Consider the following 23,960-nt stretch of genomic DNA (forward strand, 5'->3'; position numbering starts at 1 on the left):
CTCCGGCACGCGGGGCTACAGCAAGCCCGAGGAGGCGCCTACAACTCCCATCATCTCTCGCGCAGGCACCGGAGCCAATCGGCATGAGGCGGGAAGAGCAGGGCAAAGCTCTGATAGGCCAGCGGGTGGGTACAGCAGCCAATAGGGACTCGTAGAGGTCCTGCGTTGAGGGCGGGTTTAGCGGCTAGAAGGGTGGGCGGCAGAAGAGGCGCCGTTCTTGCTCTCTATGGTCCAGGCGCTCTGTGCTCCGGTCTCTATGGTTCCCCTTTCCGGCGCGCGGGCAGGCGGTTCCGGCGGAGCCATTGGCGGTGTGTGAGGCCTGGCGGGGATGTTAATGGTGGAAGCTGCTCCCGCCGCTGAGCAGCAGTGACCCAGCCCCGCCCCGCCCGCCGCCGCGCCACCATGTCCGTGGTGCCGCCCAACCGCTCGCAGACCGGCTGGCCCCGCGGGGTGAACCAGTTCGGGAACAAATACATCCAGCAGACCAAGCCGCTCACGCTGGAGCGGACCATCAACCTGTGAGTGCCCGGCCCCGGCGGGACCAGGCCCCCGCGCCCCCTTCCCCCGGCCTCCCGCGGGACCAGGCCCCCTTCCCCCGGCCTCCCGCGGGACCAGGCCCCCTTCCCCCGGCCTCCCGCGGGACCAGGCCCCCTTCCCCCGGCCTCCCGCGGGACCAGGCCCCCTTCCCCCGGCCCCGGCGGGACCAGGCCCCCGGCCCCCCGCCTGCGAGTGCCCGGCCCCGGGGGCAGACCCCTCCTTGCCCCCCCCCCCCCGGGAGACACCCCCTCTCTCTGTGCGAGAGACCCGCCCCGTAGATCTCCCCCGCTCTCCGGGGGAGGGAGAAAATCCCCTCAGTTCCCGGGAGCTGCAGACGCTGGCGAAAGGCATCAACTCTTCCTCCCCGTCCCCCTGCTTATACCCCAGCCCCACCCGCCTCTGGGGGGACCCCACAGCCCGCAGGCAGGAGGTCCCTCCTCACCCCATCCGCTCACGCTGGGGAGGGCTGAACTCTGAGTAACTGGGGAGGCCTCTTGGTCAGGAGGAGACCTTCAGTCTGTGAATAGGGGCGTTTGGACCGTCCACCTCTGAGTCGCTGGAGGTGTAGCTATAGTGCTGCTACCTAGTGAAATTGAAGAGCACGTTACTTTTGGAGCCCTGCACATCTGTTCTACTTAAGTTTTTATATTGCATCTACCACGGAAGTATCCGAGTTTGAGTATGGGATATAGAAGTTTGTACCCCACGTGTGTTCACTGTTTAGTGTTTAATGAGAACGGCCAAACTGGGTCAGACCAAAGGTCCATCGAGCCCAGTATCCTGTCTACTGACAGTGGCCAATGCCAGGTGTCGCAGGGGGAGTAAACCTAACAGGTAATGATCAAGTGATCTCTCTCGTGCCATCCATCTCCACCCTCTGACAAACAGAGGCTAGGGACACCATTCCTCATCCATTTGCTGACTACAGTAAAAATATTTAATATTTGGACTACTGGGAGCTGCAGGATACAACATGGTTTACACTGAGTATCAAAGATGCAAGTGCTAATGTGCAATAAAAATATTTTCTTTATGTCACTGCCTTAGTGGGCCATCTCCTGAAGCAGGCTTTGCTTTACAATGGACAGGGCAGTCTGGTACTTTCTTCTTTGATAGGTAGATTTGTGAAGTTGCAGTAACAGCAAATAAATGTAATAGTACTTAACAGTTAACAATTACAAACTCAAAAAGACAGTCATGCATCACTTTTTATATAGTTGAGTTTATTCTCACAGCTGAAAAGGATACGACTCATTTTTAAAAAGTGAAAAATGTTAATGTTCAGGGTTTCCTTCTGGAGGAAAAAAAAATATCAGCAGGAAGCTGTAATTCTTTGGAATTTGTGTTATCAGTACAGGTAGAATTTTTTTTGGACCCAGGTTAAAGAATATGAGACATTTATAAAGTGGACAGCATTGCTGTATGGTAAATATAACCTTATTTTAGAGACTGAATTGGAATTTAAGATTTTTGGAATAAATTAAGTGTAAGAAGAAAGTAGTGATGAAATGCTAAAGCTACAGATAAAGAGGAAAAATGGTACTGCGGGTAATAAAGACACCAGTGATCAGAAACCAGGGACCTGGATTTGAGAGGATGTTCATTAAGAGCTTCTAAAACTAGAGATGCTTATAGAATAGCAGTATTCATGAGAGCAGGCTATGGTATTCAGAGTGCTAGCCTTTGTGGTTTCTGTGCAGAGTGGGGGCAGAGGTGGAGAGAATTCCAAAGTAGAATTTGGGAAGCTGTCCCTAAGATTAAGGTTGTAGAAAAGAAGAACCAAAAAAAGACAGATTTCAAGTTGAATGTTTATAATTACCTTAATAGTCATCAAATTGAACTGAGACTTATTTAGAAATGTATATTGGCATATTTCATCAAAGCACCTGCATACCACAGATCAATAAAATCAAGTACAAATCACCAAAATATAATGGAACATCCCCTGCTCACTAACAAACCTAGTCCCTGTTGTTAGAGTGAGTGTTCAAAAGTCTGTTAAAACAGATTTTTAAACCACAAGTTTAAAATCTCTCCTAACTCAGGCAGGTGCTGAGATCCAGCTGGTCACAGAGGTATGGGTTCTTTACTTGAGTCTCTTACTGCCATTTGCAGAAAGCTTCAAACCCTGGACCAGCTACTGAGTGTGACCCAGCAGCTAACTCTTGTGGTGGCAGAGGGACAGTCTCTCACATCAGTGGAGCCCAAATAATTTAATTAAAACTCTGTAGATTATAAGCGGTAACTTTGAACTACACCCAGAAGAGAATAGGCAGTATATGTGTGGAAATTTCATTGTAAATATTTTGAAATCAGTGATTGCTAACTGTGCAACTACGGTAACTGACCCTCAAGTTAAGTACTATGCACTTACGCATGTGAGATCTGGATTAGTCTTCATGATATAGTAATATGTGATTTTTATTTTTTTTTCCTCCCAGGTATCCACTTACAAATTATACATTTGGCACAAAGGAACCCCTTTATGAGAAGGACAGTTCAGTGGCAGCTCGGTTTCAGCGTATGAGGGAAGAATTTGACAAGATTGGAATGAGGCGGACTGTAGAGGGTGTTCTGATTGTACACGAGCATAGGCTGCCCCATGTGTTACTATTGCAGCTAGGTACAACGTTCTTCAAACTGTAAGTGTATATTGTTGGAACTTGACATTGGCATTCTACTAAATCTTACTGCAAAGCATTACCAAATAACAGATTAGTCGTACAGCAAGTAAGTGTACAGACTGCTCAGCTGTACTAATTGAGCATGGATTGAAGTGTGAGTTCCAGCTGTTGCAAATGTTTATACGGAGAAACATTCTGAATCATCTCTCTCCTGCAGAAAGTTGATGATGATGTGCTATTAAGTGTGCTGACTTTTAGTCTTCATTGTAGTACACATTATCAATAGGTGATGTTCTTAGAATTCATCACCAGTAATTATTATTGCCCCTGAATGAAGGGATATGATGAAGATAAGTCATGTATAAACATACTCCAGTTAACATCTTAAATCATTGAGGCTGAATTTTAAAAGTCTAGCTGCTTATAGATAATCCTGTTTCCTTGCTATGCTTTTCTTGATCTGGAAAGAGAAAGTAGACTAATTCTTGTAAATTTCACAAAATTCTGAATTCGAGGTGGGAAAGACCTGTTGAGTTATCTGGACCATCAGACCAGTGCAGGATTATCTCCCCACAATGGGTTAACTTCTAGTTTTTGTGCACTCCTACAAGTGTCGTTTTTGGGTAAAAACAAATGCAGGTGCAATTCCTACAGCCAAACCTACCCATTTCCTTTTTTTGCATTTTTCTAAAATGATTAGTCCCTTTCTGTTAAATTTTGTAGCTAAACTGTGTCCTTTTCAAAAGTCCTTGTAGGAACAGTGCATGTTATTGTTTATCACATCTTACTGAAAATAAGTCATTGTAGCCATCAAAAAACTAATTGGAGGTGATCACCTCAAAAAATCATAGTGACTATGCATGCTACCGTATTTAGTTTTGAAGTGGTAATAAATCCAGCAAGGTGAAATTTGAAAGTTCAGATTCTTTTGGCTCTTTCCTCTGTCAAGAGCTTGAAAATGAGTTTGTAAATCCCTAAAACTGAAGAATTGAGACTCCCTTAAAGTTACCTGTGAATATATTTGTAAATAAAATAAAAGATATAACATTAGCTCTCATCATTAATTTTTCACAGACCAGGTGGGGAACTCAATCCAGGAGAAGATGAGGTAGAAGGTCTCAAACGTTTAATGACAGAGGTATATTTTCTTCATTTTTCTTTTGTTACAGTTATCTCCAGTGCAATTGAATGTTGAATCGTTCTTGAATGTTTTTGGACAAAACCTTATAAATAGCCTTTTTGCCATTCCTAGCCTTCTGAGTGCTTCAGTGATTCCCAACTAACTTCTTTCTGGTAGTTCATATAGTATGATAGTGCTAGAGAGCAGTGGTAGATTAGCCACTGGGCCAACAGGGCCCGTGCCCAGGGCCCCTGGCCATTTGGGGGTCCCGGAAAAATGGGTGACCTGCTCTGCCTGCCTGGTGCTCCTGTGGGAACAGGTCCAGGTGTGGGGCCTTGCCTCACTCTAACCACGGGGCACTCCCGCTGGGGAGTGGGGCAAGCCCCCGTGCTGCAACCCCGTCCCTGGCTGGAGTGGCGAGCGGAGCAAGTCCTGTCCCTGGCAGAAGCTAGGCAGGCAGAGCAGGGGGCCTCCACTTGCTCCTGGCCCAGGGCCTCAGAAAACTGCAATCTGCCTCTGCCAGAGAGAAGCAGAGTTGTCCAGTGGTTAGGGCACTAGCCTAGGACTTGAGGGACTGGGGTTCAATTCCCTGTTCATTGCAGACTTTCCTATGTGACCTGGCACAACCTTAGACAAGTCTCCCCTTAGCCTCTCCGTGCCTCAGTTTCCCATCTGTAAAATGGGGTTAACACTTCTCTACCTCACAGGAGTATTGTGAGGCTAAATAGATCAGATTATGGTGCTCAGATACGGTGGTGGTGATAGACAGACCCAGTCAATGATAAGGGCCTCATTGTGGAATTCAATTGTCCTCCGCTATCCTGAACTAGGTGCTTAATTTATACACCAGGGAGAATCTATTACTGAGACAACTCCTGCGAGTTCTGATTAAATGGCGTTATATTGTAGCTCTTGGGGGTCAATTACACTTAATTGCATTTGTGAACCATATTTTCAAAAAATGTTTCTAAAGGCTGATCTACACTGAAGTTACTTCAGCATAGCTGCATCTCTGAGGTGTGCAAAATCCCACCCTGAGAGATGTAGTTAAGCCTAGTTTTATACCTTGTCTGGAGCATGAGGATGCCTTACATTGGTTAGTAGACAAGTATTTTACTTTAGCTTGGCTCTGAATTGCATTAAACCCTTATTACAGCATCCCTTAATGCTTCCAGTATCTGGTTCCTAAGAGTACTAGCAATGGAGCATGTAGAGGTTTTTTGACAGCAACTGGATTTTGACAGATACTGGGACGTCAGGATGGAGTTCAGCAAGACTGGGTGATTGATGACTGCATTGGTAACTGGTGGAGACCAAACTTTGAACCTCCACAGGTGAGTGTCCATGCCTGCATAAATTTTGATGATTAAAAATAATTAGCAAGGTGTGTTTCTGCAAAAAACTGAGTCCGTTTACTAATCAACTTTTTTGGGCAGCCATGGCATGTCAGGTTTCTGTTGGGTTTTTTTGTTTGCTTGAAGATTTGTTCCTTTTGCTGGCTGCACTAGAGACTCAAACTACAGTTAGAACATAAGAACGGCCGTACCGGGTCAGACCAAAGGTCCATCTAGCCCAGTATCTGTCTACCGACAGTGGCCAATGCCAGGTGCCCCAGAGGGAGTGAACCTAACAGGCAATGATCAAGTGATCGCTCTCCTGCCATCCATCTCCATCCTCTGACGAACAGAGGCTAGGGACACCATTCTTACCCATCCTAGCTAATAGCCATTTATGGACTTAGCCACCATGAATTTATCCAGTCCCGTTTTAAACATTGCTGTAGTCCTAGCCTTCACAACCTCCTCAGGTAAGGAGTTCCACAAGTTGACTGTGCGCTGCGTGAAGAACTTCCTTTTATTTGTTTTAAACCTGCTGCCTATTAATTTAATTTGGTGACCCCTAGTTCTTGTATTATGGGAATAAGTAAATAACTTTTCCTTATCCACTTTCTCAACATCACTCATGATTTTATATACCTCTATCATATCCCCCCTTAGTCTCCTCTTTTCCAAGCTGAAGACTCCTAGCCTCTTTAATCTTTCCTTGTATGGGACCCTCTCTAACCCCCTAATCATTTTAGTTGCCCTTTTCTGAACCTTTTCTAGTGCTAGAATATCTTTTTTGAGGTGAGACCACCACATCTGTACACAGTATTCGAGATGTGGGTGTACCATGGATTTATATAAGGGCAATAATATATTCTCAGTCTTATTCTCTATCCCCTTTTTAATGATTCCTAACATCCTGTTTGCTTTTTTGACCGCCTCTGCACACTGCGTGGACATCTTCAGAGAACTATCCACGATGACTCCAAGATCTTTTTCCTGACTCGTTGTAGCTAAATTAGCCCCCATCATGTTGTATGTATAGTTGGGGTTATTTTTTCCAATGTGCATTATTTTACATTTATCCACATTAAATTTCATTTGCCATTTTGTTGCCCAATCACTTAGTTTTGTGAGATCTTTTTGAAGTTCTTCACAATCTGCTTTGGTCTTAACTATCTTGAGCAGTTTAGTATCATCTGCAAACTTTGCCACCTCACTCTTTACCCCTTTCTCCAGATCATTTATGAATAAATTGAATAGGATTGGTCCTAGGACTGACCCTTGGGGAACACCACTAGTTATCCCTCTCCATTCTGAGAATTTACCATTAATTCCTACCCTTTGTTCCCTGTCCTTTAACCAGTTCTCAATCCATGAAAGGACCGTCCCTTTTATCCCATGACAGCTTAATTTACGTAAGAGCCTTTGGTGAGGGACCTTGTCAAAGGCTTTCTGGAAATCTAAGTACGCTATGTCCACCGGATCCCCCTTGTCCACATGTTTGACTCCTTCAAAGAACTCTAATAGATTAGTAAGACACGATTTCCCTTTACAGAAACCATGTTGACTATTGCTCAACAGTTTGTTTTTCTATGTGTCTGACAATTTTATTCTTAACTATTGTTTCGACTAATTTGTCTGGTACCGATGTTAGACTTACCGGTCTGTAATTGCCGGGATCAGTTGCGCCTTTAGTTTTTCAGAATGTGGTGTAATTAGTACATCTATCCTGTAAAGAAGATAAGCTCCCTTTAAACTTTATTTTTAATTGTTTAGTGATGATAATGTGCTTGGCACTGTGGTTCAGTTTCTCTTGCTGTCCTGGATTGTCCTTACCTGTTTCCTAGTTTAATATGGTGATCTCATTTTGAGACTGCCAACATTTTCTAGACTCTGAAAACTTAACTGTGGGGGCTCAATGTCTTCCTTAATGTTTTATAATATAGTCTTAAAAAAGTGAATAAAGGTGCATCAGAGGTAGTTCCTTTTTGTTATGTGGAGATGTCCTTCTCTGTGACTTACTCCTGATTCTTTAAGAAGCACTTACAGATCACTATGTACTTTCAGAGTGCTGTACAAACTAATTAAACTTTTTTTTCCCCCTCAGTATCCATATATTCCAGCTCATATTACAAAACCGAAAGAGCACAAAAAGCTCTTCTTGGTTCAGCTGCAGGAAAAGGGTAAGCATTTGTAGCAGAGATTCTAATCCGTGTTCTGTTTTTTTGTGTGCAGCTACTGAGACGACAGTTTCACATTTCATATTGAAAACAATTGTGGTGTTAAATTGATCTTAATGGAAACAAGCTTGTCATCTGTAAAGCAAGGCCCATAAACAAAGTTTCATAAGTGTTCTGCTAAAGGGAATGGGGTGAGAGAAATAAAGGATCTCATACCCTGAATGCAAAATAATTAAAATATAGTCAAAGAAAATGACTAGTCGGTATTCTTTAAAACTTGGCAGCAAGCATGTACTGTTTGGGTTTTTTTTCTTATTTAATTTAAATTATTTTAATAGATTATAAGATTTCAGGCCTTAACACAGGCTGACAAAGTGGATGAGATAATATCTTTTATTGGACCAATATCTGTGGGTGAAACAGATAAGCTTTCAATCTTCCACTGACTACATTGTCCATTTCAAATAGGATATTTATATATAATGTTAATAAAAATATCCATTTTTTTTTAAAATTCACCCCAATTTCGAGTCCTCATAAACTGGGATCCTTTGCCAGGATAATAGGTGGGCTAGGAGTGCAGATGTACAAAATCCCAGCATAAGAGCGCCACCTCTAATTGTATAAAATAAACCCATTGGAACACTGTAGTTTTGGATGACAGTGAAGTGATTTTGTATTGGGGGGAGAAGACGGGGGACGGACCCTAAGTGAAACCTTAGTTTGAAATTGTTTGAAACAATTTTTCCATTATTAATACTATCTTGGATTCATTTTTAGCTTTGTTTGCGGTCCCAAAAAATTACAAGCTGGTAGCTGCACCGTTGTTTGAGCTCTATGACAATGCCCCAGGATACGGACCTATCATTTCCAGCCTTCCTCAGCTTTTGAGCAGGTATAGTATGCAGCAGATTCACAGTATAAGCAACTACTATGCTGACTAATAAATTTCTCAGCATTTTTTATAATATATTTGAGGTGCATCACTGCCATTCAGATAAGAAATATGCATTCCTTAGCCTTCTCCTTTACTGAAAATAGTTTGTACCTCATCAGGATTGAGAGCTCAGTGATCTTACTCTTTGTGTCGCCTGTGGTGTCACTGAGTATCTACTCAAGTAACTTGCCATGCAACCCACAGGTTAATTTGTCAACTGTCAATGCAAGAGGTTCCATTCTTTACCAGTCACACCCACCTGCTTGCATGGAAAAATCTCTGAGATGTCAGAACTGGTAGCATCCTAAAAGGCTTGTACCATTCTTACTCTTTATTTTTATCTCCCAATTTATCTGCTATCAGCCTTTGCAACTGCTGGTGTAATTTTCACTTTTCCTATAGAAAGACCACAAAGGAAGTCTCTTCCAAAAAACTAACAATGCTGATCTTTAAGCAGGCACAGGTTGTATTGTTGTTAATTACTATGCTTGCAATAACTTAACCAGAGCTGAAGTCTCAAATCTCTAAACCTGGATCCTAAGCAGTTAAAAGCAAGGACATCTGAAAATTGAGATCAATACATACTTGACACAGTACAAATTAGATTTCCTATTTCTTGCATAATGGTCTCTACGTTCACTCTGCAAACTTCAGTTTTAAGAGCTTATAACTCTCATGTGAAGCTTCTTGTTCATGCCTGACATATGCAGTGTTTGTCCAATAGCAATTTTCTTCCACACTATAAGACTTCCCCCTCCATGATGGAAACAAAACTCACATTGGCTTTTCTCTTCCAGAGAAGCTATTTTGAAGGTTCAAGAAGAATTAGTTCTATGGGATTGGATCCCTTAGTATACTTGTGTGTAAAGCTGAAGTTAGTGTCTACCTGCTGTAGACAATTACTGATTGAAGTACAAATACTTCTTGACTGGAAATTTCATCTTTGCTTTCTGTCAGGTGTGAGTTTGTTTAGCTCAGAAATAAAATATTGCACACACAACTCATTTAATAACTTTCTACATATAAATGATGAAAATAAATCTCTTGCATGGTGCAACTATTTTTTATTTTAGATTCAATTTTATTTACAACTGAATTCCCATATACTTGAAGAGTGTGATAGAAGAAGCCGTCTCTGTGAGCACAGCTTTAAGATGTAGAGGGAAGAATACATGTGACGCAAGGATTTTTTTTTTCTCTTTTTTTTTCCTGAAAACCGCTAAACTTTCTATTGTCTGAATAGCAAAGTGAATCTCAACTGTTTAGATAGTGGGATGGCGAATGTGATTCAGTGTTTTAATCACTTTTCATTGTAATAGTCACCAGTTTTTTTTGTACAACATTAAACAAAATAGATTGGATTATGTTTGTCTATTTCTTATATTATAGCTATCTGGAATATCTTACTGAAGGTGGGTGAGAAATTAAAGCTAATGCTTTCTTCCAGGGTACAGGTTGAGGGCAACAGTAGGTCTAGATAATGGGGGTGGGGGGTGGGGAAAGGAACATTTCAGGGAGGACCTAGTATGTTAACTGAGCATTCAAGCTTGTGCTTTCCTGAGCAGAGAGCACGTGGGGGAATAAGTGGCAAGGTGGGCCATTGTATCAGTAAAACTGACCATGACTGGTGTGGGAACTTGACTGCTCATTACTGGTGATCTCAGTGGAGTTATCTAGAACACAACTGATTTCAGTCAGAAAACCTTTCATGGGACTGTCCTATATTAACTAATGGGATACAGGTAAAATATGAAAATACCCTAAAGAGCCTTAAAGGAGCATTTTTCTGATTGGTCCTGGGGGCAGGGCTGTAGAACTGAATTTAGATTGGTAACTGCATTGAAATATTTATCTGCCCAATCCCTGGGAGCTGTCTCCTTACTGAGCAGAGCTCCTATAGTTTAACTTTATACCGGTTTCTTCTTAGAAAGGATTGTTGAGACTCGGGGATCTCGTTTTCTCAGTTTACCTCAATCTACTGCCAGTATTAAACATATCCAAACAACTAGGATTCTCTTTTTGGGTGTGTCAAATTATTTTTTAAAAGGTATCTTCTATAAATTGAAAAAAGGGGTACACTAAAATAATATGTCAAGCGATTTCCTAATGGTACCATATCCATCCATAGTATGGACTAATGGCTAACTTACATGATATGTCGGAGCTACACTAGAAACAAAAAAGACAATTTAAACAAAACTGCCTTAAAATATATTGTGCTGAAATGTTGGAGGGAGGAGATACGGGGACTCCATTGTGTAGGAACTTTATTTAAAAAAAACAAAAACAAAAAAACTGACTACTTACCTGTTGCCTAAAGCTAGGCTCCTGAATAAATGAATTGGTTTTATTTTCTGAGGTATTTTCTGAGGTGTAGAGCACTCCATAGGAAGTGCAGCTGCTTAGAATCTCAAGTCACTTCTATTTAGGAATTTTAATTTTAGGCACCCAGGTTTGAAAACTGCCCTTGGCTTCCTGCCCCATCATGAACCTGTTAGGAGCTCTCCTCCCTTTCTCACTTTTCCTTACGTTACTACTGTACTTACTCCTCCACATCGAAACCATACTTTGTAAGGAGAGACAGCATTTTGGGAGAAACCCCCAGTTGGGATATTAAACTTACAGATTAATTCTAAATTCTGTTTTGGCTGTATTGCTCCCTAAGACAGAAGCTGATTGCTATTGTAGTTGTCCCCAGAAGAATTAGTTAACAGTCTGTGTTCCAGCGTCGAGCTTTGGATACAGGGATTTGGAGCAATCAAATTTTTGAATTGCTCCAGCTCCAGGCATAAAACCTACTGGTCCGCGCTCCAGCTCTGGGCTCCGCTCCAAAGCCAAATGCTACAGGTGAGTAATATGCACCTTCTGCTAACCTGACAAGTTTGGAGGCTCTACCTTGTGACAATGAGCAGGGGAACTGAGTCCTGCACACTGGGGGAGTTACAGTTGAGGGTATTTTGTGTGGATGTTTGATGCAGAGTGAGGGAATATGAACACAAAGTGGAAAGAGCATCTAGTAACTTCTGTTACAAGGAGAGAAAGGAGTGGAGAAAGAAATCTGATCCTTTGAAAAGCCCAAGCCTAATATGAACTTAATGTAAATAACGAGCCTCAATTTCTGATTCAACATTTTTGAGGAATGATTTACCATAAAAAAAACAAGGGAGATAAACTTGGGCCTAAAATAAGGGGTAGGTGATTAAACATTCAATGCTTATTGGAATTAGTATTGTACATTTGCTGTCTGAGAGGGTCTACATAATGCCTGTTGCAATTTTTAATTCATACTTTTTACCATCCTAGACCTGAACAGGAGTGTAAGTTGTCATGTAGCTGCTGAGGAAAATCTATTGCTGGACTGTAATAAGCAAAAAAGAATTGGAAAAGCCAAAGCTGCATGCCAAATAAATTCTACAAATGGCATTTAAAAATAAATACTGATTGTTCAGTTCAAGAATTGCCATGATGGATACATGTAATTAAGTTTGACATAACAGACTAAGAATGGTAGGAATTTTAATATTACATGAGCCTCACAGTGGTATGGAAAATGAGACTAATTAGTTTTAAATACTTGGATGATGTGGTATAATGTACTGCTAATTTAAACAACCAATTCTCCTTTTTTCCATTGTGGAGGCTAACCAATATTGACTGCAAAAATAAAGTTGCAAAATGGACTACTGCTTCAGTGCCACCATGTGGCAAAAAACCATAAACCTAGTTCCTCTGAATTAGCAATTAGGTGACCATTTTAAAAGCTAAGAAAACTCAACAAATAAACCTTGCAGATGGGAGTTAAAAATAAGCTAGGGCTGTGAAGCGATTAAAAAAATTAATCACAATTAATAGCACTTAATAATAGAATACCATTTATTTAAATATGTTTGGAAGTTTTCTACATTTTAAATATATTGATTTCAATTACAACACAGTGTACAGTGCTCACTTTATATTTATTTTTTATTACAAATATGTAAAAAACAAGAGTTTTTTCAATTCACCTAATACAAGTACTGTAGTGCAATCTCTATCATGAAAGTTGAACTTACAATTGTAGAATTATGTACCAAAAAAACTGCATTAAAAATAAAACAATGTAAAACTTTAGTGCCTACAAGTCCACTTAGTCTTCTTGTTTAGCCAATCGCTCACACAAACAAGTTTGTTTACATTTGCAGACGATCATGCTGCCCGCTTGTTTCCAATGTCACCTGAAAGTAGGAACAGGCATTTGCATGGTGCTGTTGTAACCGGTATCGCAAGGTATTTACATGCCAAATGCGCTAAAGATTCATATGTCCCTTAATGCTTCAACCACCATTCCAGAGGACATGCATCCATGCTAATGATGGGTTCTGCTCAATAACGATCCAAAGCAGTGTGGACTGACACATTCATTTTCATCATCTGAGTCAGATGCCAACAGCAGAAGGTTGATTTTCTTTTTTGGTGGTTCGGGTTCTGTAGTTTCTGCATGGGAGTGTTGCTCTTTTAAGATTTCTGAAAGCATGCGCCGCACCTTGTTCCTCTCAGATTTTGGAAAACGCTTCAGATTCTTAAACCTTGGGTCGAATGCTGTAGCTATCTTTAGAAATCTCACAGTGGTATGTTCTTTGTGTTTTGTCAAATCTGCAGCGAAAGTATTGTTAAAATGAGTAACAGGTGCTGGGTCATCATCCAAGACTGCTATAATATGAAATATATGTTAAAATGCGGGTAAAAGAGAGCAGGAGTCATACAATTCTCCCCCAAGGAGTTCAGTCACAAATTTAATTAATGCATTATTTTTTTAAGGAACATCATCAGCATGGAAGCATGTCCTCTGGAATGGTGACCGAAGCATGAAGGGGCATATGAATGTTTAGCATATCTGGCACGTAAATACCTTGCAATGCCAGCTAAAGAAGTGCCACGTGAACACCTGTTCTCAGTTTCAGGTGACATAAATAAGAAGTGGGCAGCATGATCTCCCATAAATGTAAACAAACTTGTTTGTCTTAGTGATTGGCTGAAGAAGAAGTAGAATTGAGTGGACTTGTAGGCTCTAAAGTTTTACACTTTTTTTGTTTTTTTGAGTGCAGTTATATAACAAAATCTACATTTATAAGTTGCACTTTCAGGATTAAAGAGATTGCACTACTGTACTTGTATGAGGTGAATTGAGAAATACTATTTGATCATTTTTACTGTAAATATTTGTAAGAATAATATAAAGTGAGCACTACACTTTGTATTCTGTTTTGTAACTTTCAGTTGGTATTCTATTGTTTAACAGTGTGATTAAAACTGCAATTAATGGCTATTATTTTAATCATGATTAATTTTGAGTTAATTGTGAGTTAACTGATTAATCAACAGCCAGCTGGTGGTGGTTTGGCCTATGTGAAATGAATTGGATATCTGTCTAGTTCACAATGGAGATTTCACTCGTTTCAATGACATTTCATAGGACACAGACTAACCAGGACAGCTATTTCCTCACCCCTACTATAATGGTTCCTTCAGGGCCAGGTTGAGGCACGCTGGTATGGCTGTATGTGGAAAAACCACTGTCACGTTTAGTGGAAAAACTTCAGTTCTCCATGCACCTTGACACACATTACATTTATTTTGAAGCAGTGGTTCTCGACCAGGGATCCACATACCACTGTGGGTATGCAGTGATCTTCCAGGGGGCATGTCAACTCATCTGGATATTTGCCTAGTTTTACAACAGGCAGCATAAAAAGCACTAGCGAAGTCAGTACAAACTCACTAGCGAAGTCAGTACAAACTAAAATTTCATATGGACAATGACTTGTTTATACTGCTCTATATACTATGTCAGTGTTTCTCGAGCTGGGATGGGGTTAGGGAAGTTGCAAGTGCAGGACTGGGGTTAGGGGGTGGCAAGCAGGGCAATTGCCTGGGGCCCCGCACCACAGTGGGCCCCACGAAGCTAAGTTACATGCTTCAGCCCTGGGTGGTAGGGCTCTGGCTTCAGCTTCATCTCTGGGCAGAAGACTGGGCTCTGCCACCTGGGGCTGAAATCAGACTCCTGAAAGGGGTACAGTAGTCTGGAAAGGTTGAGAAACCAGTACTTTAAAGGGTGTTAAGTGGGAAGGATTGTGAAATAACGCTATTTGCTCTCAGCAAGTCCAGATTTTTATAACAGCATCTCAACACTGATTGTTAGCAAACAGGCAGATTTGATACTGATTTCTTGATGGTTTGGATTATTATTTTAGACACTACCTATAATGTTGTATAAAGAATTGTTGAAGCATACTAATTAGAGAGGGAGAGACTAGGTCTGGCTTCCATGCCTTTGCCATACCTGCTAACCTCCAAAGGACTCAGGGCCAGACTTTCAAAGGTATTTGGGTGCCTAAAGATGCCAATGGGTGCCTAGTGGGATTTTCAAAAATACCTAGGTGCCAGTTAGGTGCCTAGGTTCTTTTTGATAATCCCGCTACCTGCCTGTCTGCATCTTTAGGCACCTAAATACCTTTCAGAAGCTGACCCTGAGTTTGCCCTGGTGTGGAATAGTCTGAAAAACCTCCAAGTCTTTTTCACATCCTCATTTTTCCCTTCAAGTTCCACAGCGACGGTGCCAGGACCCGTTCAATCATCTCTCACTTCTCAGCCCTGGCGCTCCCCCAGTAGGGTGACCAGACAGCAAGTGTGAAAAAGCCCGACGCGGGTGGGGGGGTAATAGGAGCCTAGATAAGAAAAAGACCCCCACCATCGGGACTGTCCCTATAAAATCAGGACATCCGGTCACCCTATCCCCCAGTGGGGTGCATTGCCCCACCTTACACACAGGCTGCAGCTTCCACGAGGAGCCCGCCCCCACTGGGAACTTGGCTGATAAATCGCTGCACCCCAGGGGAGACTTTCCTTTGCCGTTTCCTTTGCGGCGCCTGTTGAAGGGAAATCAAAGCGCATCCGCCTTCCCTAGCCCCTTCCCTGCCCCCATTCCCCTGCCTCCCCCCCTCGGGCCCCTCCAGCCGGGCGTGGTGCCGGGCGATCGGCGGCCGCGGGCAGGCCCGGGGCAGCAGCAGGGGGAGGCGCCCGCCCAGGCCCGGCGCGGGGAGGGAGGAAGGAAGGAAGGAGGAGCCCGCGGAGGGCCAGCGCGTCGGGGCCCGTAGTAGTGCGAGCGGGAGGCGGCGGCGGCGGCGGCGGGGCCGGGAGGGAGGGAGCGTTAGGCCGCGGGCGCGGGGGACAGGCCCGGCTCTGGGAAGCGGAGGGGGCCGCTGGAGGCCCGAGGCCGCGATGCCGCTGCTCTTCCTGGAGCGCTTCCCCTGGCCCAGCCTGCGCACCTACACCGGGCTCAGCGCGCTGGGGCTGCTCGCCAGCGTCGTCAGCGCCTACCGCGCCCTCAGCCAGGGCCCCGCCGGGCCCCCGGAGCCTGCGCCCGCAGCCGGGCCCCAGCCCCTGGACGTCGCCTACTACCTGCTGTCTGACAGCCTCTGCGTCTGGGTGAGAGCGGGGCCGGGCCGGGCGGGGGCCTGGGGGCGGGAGTGGGGGGAGAGGGGCCTGGGGCCGGCGGGGGGGCGGGAGTGGGGGGAGAGGGGCCCGGGGGCGGGCAGTAGGGGGAGAGAAGGGCTGGGGGGGGGAGAGAGGGGCCCTGGGGCGGGAGTGGGGGGACAGGGGCCCTGGAGCGGGCAGTGGGGCTGGGGGGGAGGAGAGGGGCCCCGGGGGCAGGCAGTGGGGCTGGGGGGGTGGGAGTGGGGGGACAGTGGCCCTGGGGCGGGCAGTGTGGCTGGGGGGGGGAGAGAGGGGCCCTGGGGCGGGAGGGGCCCTGGGGCGGGAGTGGGGGGACGGGGGCCCTGGGGCGGGTAGTGGGGCGGGGGGGAAGAGAGGGGCCCTGCGGCGGTCTGGGGGGGTGGGAGTGGGGGGACAGGGGCCCTGGGGCAGGCAGTAGGGGGAGAGAGGGGCCCTGTGGCGGGCTGGGGGGGTGGGAGTGGGGGGATAGGGGCCCTGGGGTGGGGGCAGTAGGGGGAGAGAGGGGCTGGGGGGAGAAAGAGAGGGGCCCTGGGGCGGGAGTGGGGGGACAGGGGCCCTGGGGCAGGCAGTGGGGCTGGGGGGGAGAGAGGGGCCCCGGGGGCAGGCAGTGGGGCGGGGGGGGTGAGAGTGCAGGGACAGGGGCCCTGGGGCGGGCAGTGGGGCTGGGGGGGAGAGAGGGGCCCCGGGGACAGGCAGTGGGGCGGGGGGGGTGAGAGTGCAGGGACAGGGGCCCTGGGGCGGGCAGTAGGGGGGAAAGAGGGGCCCTGGGGTGGGCAGTGGGGCTGAGGGGGCCGGGAGTGGGGGGAGAGGGGCCTGGAGGGGCAGGAGTGGGGGGAGAGGGGCCCTGGGGCGAGTAGTGGGTTTGGGGACACAGAGGGTCCTGTAGGACAGGTAGCTGGACTGGAGGTCCTGGGGGGCGCTGAGGGGTGTGTAGCTGGGCTGGGGATGGCTAAGTATTCCCGAAGGAATGAGTGATGTTGGGGGGCTCGCTTTGCAGGAGGGTGACCTGTGGATCCCCCGGGGGTGTAATTGCCTTGATGTCCCAGGGACCAGGCCCCAGGAACGCCTGGCTTGGCTTTGCTTCCAGCTCCCTCTGGGGATAACAGGGTCCCCCAGACTTGGAGGAAATAGTTCCCTTCCCCCAATTAGCAGACTCTTGTGTAAATAGCACAGCCATGGTTCAAACATACCCTGCTGTAGTTCGCTGGTCACTGGATTGAATCTGGACTAGGTCTGTAGTGACTGATAGCTGCGACTGTGTGTTGAGGCTGGCCATTGGTTTGTCTGAAGTGAGTCTGATGGTCTGAGTCTAGTTTCCAAGGTCCGGTCATAGAGGTTAGGCTCAGTCACTAAACAGAAGTCCTCTGTATCAGTTTCTGGGCCCAGTAGTGTGATTTACACCAGGTTTTAAACTGTCTGGGTCAGAAGAGATGTGTAAGGAGGTGTAAAAATGTTAAATAGGTGCAAGTTTGCACCGGTAAACTTTAATGCATGCATTGGGGAAATTGTTCAACATTTCTCGCTGCTGTTAACACCATTTTGGCTTCATCAGTGTTCACAATTTTGGGAGCCATAGAGTAGGCGGAGTGCTGGTGTGGGACTAAACACTAATGGTCTGTCTGCTGTCAGCTTCCCGTGTTGCTAAGACAGGTGGACTTGAGCCAATTCTAGCAACATTAAGAAACTTCTATACAGTATTGGGCCTTGCATGCTAGAGGCTGGAAGAAAACTTTCCTAGAAGTTAGTCTCAATGTCTGCATTACAAAAATTGCTTCCCTGGTTAGGCTCCCTTGTAGCTTCAGCAGAGAGGACAAAGAGTGTGAACACGTCACAGGAATTTAATTCACTTTGTCCTTAGAACTGGTCCCTCCAGGTCAGGATTGAGTCAGATTTGGAGAAGCAATCTGGACACCATGTTCATAGTGCATCTGTTCTGTTACTAAGAAGAGTATTCTCTCTATGGCTGGCAGATTTCAGTTTAACTGGCTTTAACTCCTTTTTTAATTTATAATCTTATGTTTTAATGTTAAAAACATACTTTGCTCTTTTGGCTTGGACCCAATTTTTAATTTTGGGCCGAGATCAAGAAATCATGGATTACTAGTCTTTACTGATCTTTTAAAGGATGTTGTATGTATTTTTTGGAGGTGGTTTTGTTTTCTCTCTCACATACACGCACACGCGCGCATGCGCACGCCACCAGGCTCTGCAATGGTTTTGCAAGACTCAGACTGTGTTAATTTACATGAACTCGGTGTAAAACGAAACAAAAGTGAGATTTTAGACTGTCTTTGTGGTCGCTAAAATAGTAATATGTTAATTATGGCAGCATACCCATGTGTGTGTGTACCACAGTTTGTAGTTGGATAAAGTATATGCTTTGTGCTCAATTTAATATTTTCATCTTTCTCTTTTTACATGAAAATTATTTTTAAAGTTACATTTTTAAAGGGATGTTGTCAATTTAGGTATCCAGACACTAAAAAACAATAATGTTTACTATGCCTGTGACGCTTTGGGATTAGCCAATGAGACATTTCAAAACATTAAACATGATACTCAGTAATAAATGTTTGTAAGAGAGGATTCTGCCTTTTGCCCAAAATTTCGAAAGTTGTAAAAACAAGATTTTGCAAAACCTAAGGCGAGTAGAAATGTTTCCATAATCTTAAAAAGAAAAAATCACCTGCAGTGTCAGAAACCAAAACATACAGCATGAGAACCTGAAAATGGAAGTGACTATAAATGACAACAATTTATTATTATTATTTGTATTACCATAGTACTTAGGAGCCCTAGTCATTGACCAGGACCCCACTGTGTGAGATGCTGTACAAACAGAATAAAAAGACTTTCTCTACTTCATTGATTTTCATTGTCCGTGCCTATTGATATTAAAAAAACCTCAATGAACATAAATAGTGACTGGGTATATTAGTGACTGGGTATATTTAAAAATTCCTTTGTGTTTAATAATCCCAGGTGGTGTTACCAGTCTGTAGGTAAATAGCTTTACCATATATGATTTTTTAAATTGACTATGGGTAAATTTTCAAAAGTGCAAAAGACATTTAAAGGCTCTTGAGTCCCTTTAGAAAATGGGATTTAGGTTCCCAAGTTGATTATGCGCTTTTGAAAATTGTACCGTGTCCCTTTAAAGTGCTGTGTTATTGGGATGTATCCTCTCATCATTTCTTTTCTCACTCCTTGTGTCCTATATAGTTCAAAAGTTAATCAAAAGGATTGGTTGGCAAAAAAATGAGAAACCAGTTTAAGTGATTCAGTATTTTCTACTCATTACGATTTTCATTGAAATGACTGTCAAGAGCTCTAATCCCAGAGAGATTTAACTGGCGTAGTTCCAGAAAGCAGATACGTTTTATTTATTAGATTTTCAGGCCTGGTATGAATGATGTCACTGTGAACATGTTCAGACTGGAGTATTCTGACTTGTGTTCAGCAATTTAAATATCAAGGTGAGATAGATTTAGAAAATTTCAGCACAGACCAACCTAGAGCCTAATTTTGCTTGATGTCTGTGTTATGCAAAGCATTACCTGTGACAAGTGTGTAGTTAGACTTGCATGTTGGCATCAGGCATAAACAAGCTTTTATGGCATCTGTAAAAAAAATATATAATTTTTTTTTTAACTAAAATATACATTTGTAATTTAGGAGGGAAACAACTTGATCATTTTAAAAATAATTCCTTGTAAAGGACCCTGTCCACTTAAATTTGGCCCCAAATTTAAAATTTGCTAGCATATTTTTATCAACCCTGAGACTAATGGAAATATTTCACAATAAAAAAAAAGTTCAAATGAAAACAGTGTATTTTAAACAAATAAGTATTCTCCTGTGTGTTTGGATGGCAAATATTCCAAAATTAAGAATTTGGAAATGACACTGACTATAAGCAAAAGGGAAACCGACTTTATTGATTCTTATTGTCTGGGCTGAGAGAAAAGCAAAAAGTTAGAGCATAAATAGTGAAAAGTAAATGGATTATAAAAATGATAACTTTGAATAATCTATTAAGGTGTTTATAGTAAGATAAATTTGTTTGCAGCATATATGATTTTTAAATTGACAGTGTCCCTTTTAAATACTAAGTATCAGATGGGTAGCTGTGTTAGTCTGTATCTACAAAAACAACGAGGAGTCCGGTGGCACCTTAAAGACTAACAAGTTTATTTGGGCATAAGCTTTTCATGGGTTAAAAAAAACCCACTTCATCAATTATTGGGAGTGGACCACATCCACCCTGACTAAATTGGCCTTCATCATTGGTTCTCCACTTGTAAGGTAACTCCCTTCTCTTCATGTGCCAATATGTATTTATGCCTGTATTTGTAATTTTCACTCCATGCATCTGAAGAAGTGGGTTTTTTACCCACAAAAGCTTATGCCCAAATAAATCTGTTATTCTTTAAGGTGCCACCAGACTCCTCATTGCCTTTTAAGTACTGTATTTTTAAAATGTTAAAGTTTATTCTAGAAAATGTTCACAATAATTTGTACTAACTACTAAATCTGATGCAGTTTTAAAAGTTTTTTATATGTTAAACCGGTCCAGTTAAATGATGATTGCTAATCTAAACTAGACTCTTAAATTAAAAAATGTTTTGAACGACTCATTTATCATTTCTGAGTGCCACTGACCTGATGATGTGAGGCATCATAAATCAGCTGTTGCTAAAGCTTAAAGCCAGTGGAAACCAGAAAGTAAAATTTACTGGGAACAAAAGTGAATTTGACTAGTCAGTTTTTATTGTCTAAGCTGAGATGGATAAAATAAGTAAACTAAATAAATAGTGAAAAGAAAATCAAATTCTGACATTATTTCATTTTTAATAATGTAAGATATTAATGATAACTTGGGTAAAAAAGTCAGTCTCCTTGCAAATTTAGGTGTGGTAGCTTGGTTACCTGTATAATGATGCTGTTGCTCTTAATGACACAGATCATTGTTTCCACAAATGAAATAATGACATGTATTCTACTGTACGGTGCCTAGAAGTTAGGCTTTAGGAAGGGGCATATTTTACAGGCTACCTGAAACAACTATTGTACTGCACAATAACAATGAGGTGAGATATAGTGCTCTCTTTTATGAATAGGACTAAAATATGTTTAATTTCTTTTTAGGTACTGGTGAATACTGCCTGCTGTTTCCTGATGTTGATTGCTAAACTAATCCAGTGTGCAGTGTTTGGTCCTCTTCGTGTTAGTGAGAAGCAGGTAAGTAAAACATATGAGGCTTCTAGACTAATTGCCATGCTCTCAGATACTTGTTTTCTTAATCTGACTCTTCTTTATCTTCACATGGGTTTTTTTTTTCTGTAGGTGAATGGTTTTAATATCCCATCTGGGAATATTGAGAGTTGCACAGATTAACATTTAGCACCCTAACAGTTTTTTAAAGATACAAATGTAGCTCTTAGGATTTACAATGATTTTTTTAAAAGTAAGATTGATTTTGCCCATCTTTCCATCAAAATTGTTTCCCTTTTTAACCCCAAGTTTAGAAGGTGATTTGTCCATGATTTGGAGATATCCCCTTTTGATATTTTGAAAGTGCACATTCAATAAATTTTATGGAAGTTTAAAATAAACCAAGAAGCCCTTTGCAGTTCTCTTATGGGTAAACTACTCAGTTCATATATAAGCATCCATAAATCTTCTGGCTTGTTTCTGAAGAGGAGCTTTAATTTTGGTGAACTGCTATTGTATTTTAAAAGGACACCTGTCAACTAGGAAATTACATTTCCATCAAAAATGTTGTTCCTGTGCTTACAAGTGCTCTTAATTTTAAAGGAAATTAGAGGAAAACAATTCTCTATTTTTGATTTTAGTTTACTTCGTGCATTTGACAGTACTTTTTTACATAGTCAATTTCACTGTTTTAGTATTGGTCAGCCACAACTCTTTCCTCATGCTCTGGCATGATGACATAACTCTCATGCACCTTCAACCTCTGCAAGAAGAGGATGTTTCCCATCAGTGGCAGTCGGCAGACACGTGCACAGAGAAGGCAGGAGAGCTGAGCCTAAGCCCATTTGTTACTGGTCCTAGGCTTGCCCCTCTTCTAAACATCAGCAAGGAAGCAGGAAAAACATTTTTTAAAGGATTTTAAAAAAAGATTTCAGGACATACTATTTAGAATCTGTTCTGTCAGAAAATGGAGTTATTTTGAAAATTAATTTTCAAAAATCAAGTTGACTTCAAAATATGTTCTCTCTGTATATATGTGTGTGTGTGTGTATATATATACACACACACATGCAGTCACTGAAAAAAATAAGTTTAATGTAATAGGCATGCAGTGCAAATGGGGCACTATTATTTACTTGTTCATAGATCTCTTGCAATCTATCATATTGGTGATTCACAGACCTAAAGACCTCTGAATGCAGTGCCTATGCTTTAAAAGTGAGGCACTCTCCCAGGGCTTTCTGCTAGATTTTTTTCAGTTGTCCGTGGTGACCATATGGACATAGAATTCAAAGCAGTGTCAATGCTAGTTTCTAGTGTGTTTGCTGTCCCTTTAAAAATTGAAATGTACTTTGATAGCTTCCTTTGAAAGACAGGCTATATATGTTGGTAGGTGAAAAATGTGATCACCCTGAAGGAATTATTAGCCTGTTCTAGCTGTCTTGCTGATGATTTCATTGTGTTTTTACAAAGAGGATTCATATATTTTTTTTTCTATAAAGCCTTCCCATGCCCTACAAATTGTACAGTGGCTTTTATCCTGCAGTAACTAACCAGTGTACTTTCTTTCTTTCTGATTGCATGTGTGTGGGAATGCTTTTCCTGTCCCACTGTTGCTCATCTCCTTCCTTCTTGTATGTAGCCATTATGTTGGAGACCAAGTATCTTATACACTGAGTGTTTTTAGAGGGTTAGATTTTTGTGACTTTCTCTTAATTTCCTACAGTGGCTGAAGAAAGGTTTAATATGTATATATCAGCAATCCAGAAATGAAAATGGCAATATTGGTAGCCTCACAGCCACATTGCTATGATACTGAGGATCCAGTTGAGATCAAGGCCCCATTGTATTAAGCACTGTACAAATACATAGTAAAAAAAATCTTTATCTATAATGCTGCACTATCTTGTTACAGTGGTACAAAAGGAACATCATTTAGTCAATATACCTTAAGAGAAAGGAGTGTCTAGTGGAGGCTAGGTAGATGACAGGCAGCATGGATAAAAATGGATGATTTAAAATAATTAAAAAGATAACCTATGTTAAGGCCTAAATTTACTATAATCTATTTAAATCACTTAAAATAATTTAAAAAATATTAGAACATGTTTGACTTTCTTTAAAACTTGGTGACAAACCATTGAGCTGGTGGGAGTGACTGGCTAAAAGCCTGGAGCCAAAGTTTGTTGACATGCTAAATCAGCTTTTGACTGACAGCAGTAGCCTCTTTTGCAGGTGCAGAGAGAATATTTTCTTCATTTCAGCGTATTCAAGTTCAGTTCAGTGACAGGTTCATTCAAGTTAAGAAATCAGTTGGGAATTGGAAACACAGGAAAGCTTGTTTTCTTCTTCCAATCTATGAACAAAAATTAGTTGTGAGAGGATGAGTTCTACCGGTTCTAAAATCTTGAAGGGCATGGTGACCAGAAACAATCAGTTCAATTTGCTAATTAAAGATAAATAGTTTACATAGAGAGAGAAGCTGTTTAATAAATCAGTTTTAGATGCGAAACATGTTTTGATAAACTT

At 42.5% G+C, this 23,960-nt stretch overlaps 2 protein-coding genes across 3 annotated transcripts in view; both read left to right on the forward strand.

Annotated features, from left to right (window-relative positions):
* Window positions 1–219: 219 nt before the first annotated feature.
* NUDT21 (nudix hydrolase 21) lies at window positions 220–10,087 on the forward strand. The gene is made up of 7 exons (XM_044987138.1): window positions 220–518; window positions 2,979–3,179; window positions 4,236–4,299; window positions 5,526–5,615; window positions 7,717–7,792; window positions 8,570–8,684; window positions 9,800–10,087. Exons 1-7 carry the CDS (start codon window positions 403–405, stop codon window positions 9,819–9,821), a joined length of 684 nt encoding a protein of 227 aa, XP_044843073.1. The 5' UTR covers window positions 220–402; the 3' UTR covers window positions 9,822–10,087.
* A 5,804-nt stretch (window positions 10,088–15,891) lies between these two features.
* The window catches only part of AMFR (autocrine motility factor receptor), a 45,963-nt gene continuing 37,894 nt past the window's right edge, over window positions 15,892–23,960 (forward strand). Inside the window, exons 1-2 of one of the 2 annotated variants that reach the window (XM_044987275.1) lie at window positions 15,892–16,190; window positions 21,366–21,458. In XM_044987275.1, the coding sequence (XP_044843210.1) occupies window positions 15,984–16,190; window positions 21,366–21,458 (300 nt within the window). In that variant the 5' untranslated portion in view covers window positions 15,892–15,983. The remainder of the gene's footprint in view (window positions 16,191–21,365; window positions 21,459–23,960) is intronic. The other variant, XM_044987274.1, reaches the window with a different exon arrangement.

Source organism: Mauremys mutica, chromosome 14 (assembly GCF_020497125.1).
Source record: "Mauremys mutica isolate MM-2020 ecotype Southern chromosome 14, ASM2049712v1, whole genome shotgun sequence".
In the NCBI taxonomy this organism is placed as follows: domain Eukaryota; kingdom Metazoa; phylum Chordata; order Testudines; family Geoemydidae; genus Mauremys; species Mauremys mutica.

Excerpts from the sequence above, each read along its gene's own strand:
- NUDT21 (XM_044987138.1), top strand. The coding sequence starts at position 403 with ATGTCCGTGGTGCCGCCCAACCGCTCGCAGACCGGCTGGCCCCGCGGG. Across the intron at positions 3,180-4,235 it reads GGTACAACGTTCTTCAAACT|ACCAGGTGGGGAACTCAATC; the intron begins GTAAGTGTATAT and ends AATTTTTCACAG. Across the intron at positions 8,685-9,799 it reads CTTCCTCAGCTTTTGAGCAG|ATTCAATTTTATTTACAACT; the intron begins GTATAGTATGCA and ends TTTTTATTTTAG.